The sequence below is a fragment of the Adiantum capillus-veneris genome, chromosome 15, assembly GCF_014529385.1.
Source record: "Adiantum capillus-veneris isolate H3 chromosome 15, ASM1452938v2, whole genome shotgun sequence".
NCBI classification, from domain to species: Eukaryota; Viridiplantae; Streptophyta; class Polypodiopsida; order Polypodiales; family Pteridaceae; genus Adiantum; species Adiantum capillus-veneris.
Genome location: NC_140945.1, coordinates 142,432,255 through 142,436,931, shown reverse-complemented (window position 1 = coordinate 142,436,931; position 4,677 = coordinate 142,432,255). Strand labels below are relative to the sequence as shown.

General features: G+C 41.3%; 1 protein-coding gene across 2 annotated transcripts; it reads right to left on the bottom strand.

The window, feature by feature from the left end:
* Positions 1 to 1,504: 1,504 nt before the first annotated feature.
* On the bottom strand, positions 1,505 to 4,040 carry LOC147441596 (pentatricopeptide repeat-containing protein At2g33680-like). Of its 2 annotated transcripts, none has more exons than XM_086483170.1 (2): positions 3,872 to 4,040; positions 1,505 to 3,795 (listed from the first exon to the last, which is right to left on the bottom strand). In XM_086483170.1, the coding sequence occupies exons 1-2, from the start codon at positions 3,918 to 3,920 to the stop codon at positions 1,763 to 1,765; spliced, it is 2,082 nt and encodes a 693-aa protein (XP_086339296.1). In that variant the 5' UTR covers positions 3,921 to 4,040; the 3' UTR covers positions 1,505 to 1,762. The 2 variants fall into 2 exon arrangements, with proteins under 2 accessions (XP_086339296.1, XP_086339297.1); XM_086483171.1 differs by having other exon boundaries at positions 1,505 to 3,759.
* Between the last annotated feature and the right edge of the window lie 637 nt (positions 4,041 to 4,677).

Here is a 4,677-nt window from a genome sequence, read left to right as displayed (position 1 = left end):
TGGATAGCAAAGAGTTCCCCCCTATTGTTTCTTTCACAAGGTCATAGACAAGCACACTCTCCATCTTATAACTCATGGAGAATGTATGCAACTTAGAAATGCGAATTTTGTGTATCCTTAGCTTTGGAGATGGATATTAGAGAAACTTGGCAATCATCACAAATACACACGTCATGTTCCCTTCATAAAGAACTCTAGCAATAGGTACTATGAACACGTTGTTGGACAAAAAAAAAAGATGGGACACCTCTATAGTTTTATAACCCAAGAGCGTTCAAACTTCAACTTCAACACCAAAAAGTATACCAAAACAACTCTTGGTAAACTCCATGCTCCCTTGGAAATTTACAAGGACACGTTACCTAAAGGACCATAGAGCATAGGAACAAAACCTTATCAAAGCACAGATTTATAGCACACGCAGACCAATGCAAATGAAGACAAAGATATTCTTTTTAACAATAGAACATCACAAATCCACAATTTCACCATCAATTCCACAATTCATAGATACATGCACTCCCATTATGTCTACACACAATTTGCCACTACGTTACCATACTCATAACTCTGTAACAAACTAGTCATAATTTAAGAGCATAACTCCGATAAAAGCACTTTAAAACTTGAAAGAAAGCTTAAGAAATGACTCATGAGAAAAATAAAGATGATCAAAATTGATTCTACAAGATTAACGCAAACAGAGAGCTATCCTGATACAACTACCCGTAGAGAAAGCTAGTCAAAGGCAAAAAACTGCATCGAAAAGCATCAAAGAAACGACCCAAATTTTATAACTTTCTCATCTTTGGCTAAACTTTTTTTAGTTTTTACATAACTTTTAGTTATACATAATTCATGCTTTTAAAAACTAACTAATGGGCACTTACAGCAACCCAACAGCTTACGCTACACTTGCGACTTGCCCCGCATGTACATGTGCTTGCTTTAACTAACTAATAGACACTTACAACAACCCAACCGCTTACGCTACACTTGCGACTTGCCCCGCATGTACATGTGCTTGCTAAAGCAAGCTAAAAAGCCCACAAAAAGAAAGCTCACACACACTTTTGATACACGACGTCACTTCCATATGTACAATTTCTACAAAAAACAAGGTGTCTAAAATGCACACAACAACGTATGCACGTTCTTCATCATCTAGGTATGTATCGTCGAGACCGTATACAATGGCCAATTTAACTATAGGATCACATAGCAAACCTTTCATCTAGGTATGTATTGTCGAGACCGTATACAATGGCCAATTTAACTATAGGATCACATAGCAAAAAATTGCATCGAAAAGCATCAAAGAAACGACCCAAATTTTATAACTTTCTCATCTTTGGCTAAACTTTTTTTAGTTTTTACATAACTTTTAGTTATACATAATTCATGCTTTAAAAACTAACTAATGGGCACTTACAGCAACCCAACAGCTTACGCTACACTTGCGACGTGCCCCGCATGTACATGTGCTTGCTCTAAAAAGCCCACAAAAAGAAAGCCCACACACACTTTTGATACACGACGTCACTTCCATATGTACGATTTCTACAAAAAACAAGGTGTCTAAAATGCACACAACAATGTATGCACGTTCTTCATCATCTAGGTATGTATTGTCGAGACCGTATACAATGGCCAATTTAACTATAGGATCACATAGCAAACCTTTCATCTATCATATGAGCTTTATTTAGCATGGCATCCAAGACAAACCTGTATTCTTTTTCTGACATTCCCACATCACAACCTAATCTTGCATACCAGCAGCTGCATATAAGTGACTAAGGCAGACAAACGCTGTGGGAAACTTCTGATCCAACTGTAGTGCACGCTCGAAAGCTAGCCTCCCAAGCTCAACATCTGCCCATTTTCGACAAGCACCCATCATAACTGACCACAACAAGAGACGATCAGTCGATGGTACCATGTCAATCACACAAACTGCCTGATCAAACTGCCCAGCACGGGTAAAGATATCAACCATGCAAACATGGTGTTCCAGAGTTGGGTCAATGTGATATGCAGCTCTCATAGACTCAAAATACATTTGCCCCTCATCCACCAATCCAGCATGGCTGCACGCAGTGAGCAAAACCACATATGTAACCACATTTGGCTCTATGCCTTGTCCGGTCATGTGGATAAATGAGTTATAGACCATCTCAACCTGACCCGCTTGAGCATATCCCGTGATAAGTGCAGTCCAAGCCGCAACATTCCACACCAGAAGCCTGTCAAACACTTGTTGTGCCATCACAAGCAACCCACACTTAGCATACATGTCTACAACGGCAGTGCCTAGTACCGAGTCTTTATCCTGCTGACCAACCTCAGCATGTATCTCTGTGCCCTTCTGAAGTGCTCCTAGATTGCCACAAGCCTTTAGAATGCAACCGAAGGTTACATCATCAGGATAGGTGCCCTCACCTCTCATCTGTCCATAGCAACTCAAAGCATCATCATCCAAACCATGCTGGACATACCCAGCTATCAAAGCAGTCCATGTTGCCACACCCCGTCCCTGCAGTTTGTCAAGCACTTCTCTTGCGTTTTCAAGTGCGCCACATTTGGCATACATGTCCACTAAGGCATTGCCCAACACAATATCCTTTCTCAATAAATCCTGCTTTTCAACCTCCAAGTGTATTTCCTCACCCTTCTCAACTGCTCCTAGCCCACCACAAGCTGTCAGAATGCAAATGAAAGTGACATTGTCTGGGGCAAGGCCATGGTCCTTCATCCGCTTGAGGCATTGCAAGGCTTCATTACAAAGACCCTGCTGGACATATCCAGTAATTAGGGCATTCCAAGTAACTACATTAGGAGCTGGAAGCTCATCAAACACCAATAGAGCTTCTGCAAATGCACCGCACTTTGAGTACATGTCGACCAATGCAGTGCCAAGCATGATATTTCTGCCCAATAACCCCTGCTTTCGGAGCTCAGCATGTATCTCAGCGCCTTTGTCAACTGCCCCTGTGCTTCCACAGGCCTTTAACACAGAAATAAAGGTGACAGAATCTGGATGAATGCCTTGGTCTTGCATTTGTTTATAGCATCTCAAAGCTTTATGACCAAAGCCATTTTGGACGTATCCAGACAATAATGCATTCCACATGACTGGGTCCTGTGCTTGAAACTGGTCGAAGACTGCCTGAGCTTTTGTTAACGCCCCACACTTGGCATACATGTCCACCACTGCAGTACCAAGCACTAAATCCTTTTCAAGCAGGCCCTGCCTGCCCAACTCTGCATGTATTTCTTCGCCTTTATCAACAGCCTGTATAGTGCCACAAGCTTTTAAAATGCAAAGATAAGTGACTGCATTTGGGGAGAGGCCCTGGTCTAGCATCTGCTCAAAGCAGGCAAGAGCTCTGTTGCCAAAACCCTGCCGAACATAACCAGTAATTAGAGCGTTCCAGGAGACTATAGTCCGTGCTGGAAGCTCATCAAACATTTCTTGTGCTTTTGACAGTGCTCCGCACTTCGTATACATACTGAGGAGGGCATTGGAAAGAGCAATGTCATTTTTGAGCAACCCTCTTTCGAGAACATCAGCATGGACGGTGCTGCCTTTGTGGAGATCCTTGTGCTTACCACAAGATTTTATGAAGCTGATGAGCGCCGCACGGTCATAAAATTCATACTGCACCTTGTCTAAGCCACGAACATGCAAGTCTGCTGTCTGTCTCAAATTCTTGTTGGCCAAAGAACGAGGGCACTCGGTCATGGTGGGTGGTTTCTCTGTGGGTGAATGAATATGCAACATCTTGTGTGAGTCTGTAGTTCAGAGAACAATGCTAGCTTTTAAAATGGCCGATTCTGAAGCTCAGAAACAATGAGGGTAAGAGCTTACCGTTGTGCTCCGAATTTGCGAGAGTCGACAGAGATGTACGCAGTAGCATCTTGATGGAACGGATACGCCTCGACGTGCCATTGCGCTACGCTCTTCCTGTCTTGAAGACATTCTCTTCCTTCTGCCGCATGCTGATAGCATTTCGGTAGACATTTCGGTAGACAGTTTAAACTAGGGAAATACCCCTCTAATTTGTGGAAATTTCCAGAATAACCCTCATATTTAAAAATTTCCTAAAACACCCTTGTATCTATTTTGGTTGGACTATTCAAGCTTTTCTAATCTTTATTCCTTTTTGACAAGTGAGATCCGTGTTTAAGTGCTTAGCATATAATTTGTCACAAATCACCTCCCAAAAAAGGCAATTATGTGTAAAAATAATGAAACAATTCATTTTCAAAACCTACATAACCAGCTTAAATTCCATCTTGTATTGATAGTCAATTACTCTTCTTATGAGAATTTATAAATCTTTTAATATTTAGAGATAATTAATCTCACAACCAGGGGTATTTTGGAAATTTTGAGACATTTAAAGGGCATCCTAGAAAATTATAACAAATATATATTGGGTGTATCTTGGGAATTTCCACAAATTAGAGGGGTATTTTGGTAATTTTTCCTTCAAACTAACTAGGGCTTTCTCGCAACGGGACGAGACATGCTCGGCATGAAGGTACGTTTTGTTTGTGCCATTTATGCATTGAGTACGGAATTTCCTTTTAGAAGGTCGACAACCGGTGGTAAATATTTTTTGTATGACATCACCATAAGTTGCACCATGGTACTTCAGTCATGTTTTAACA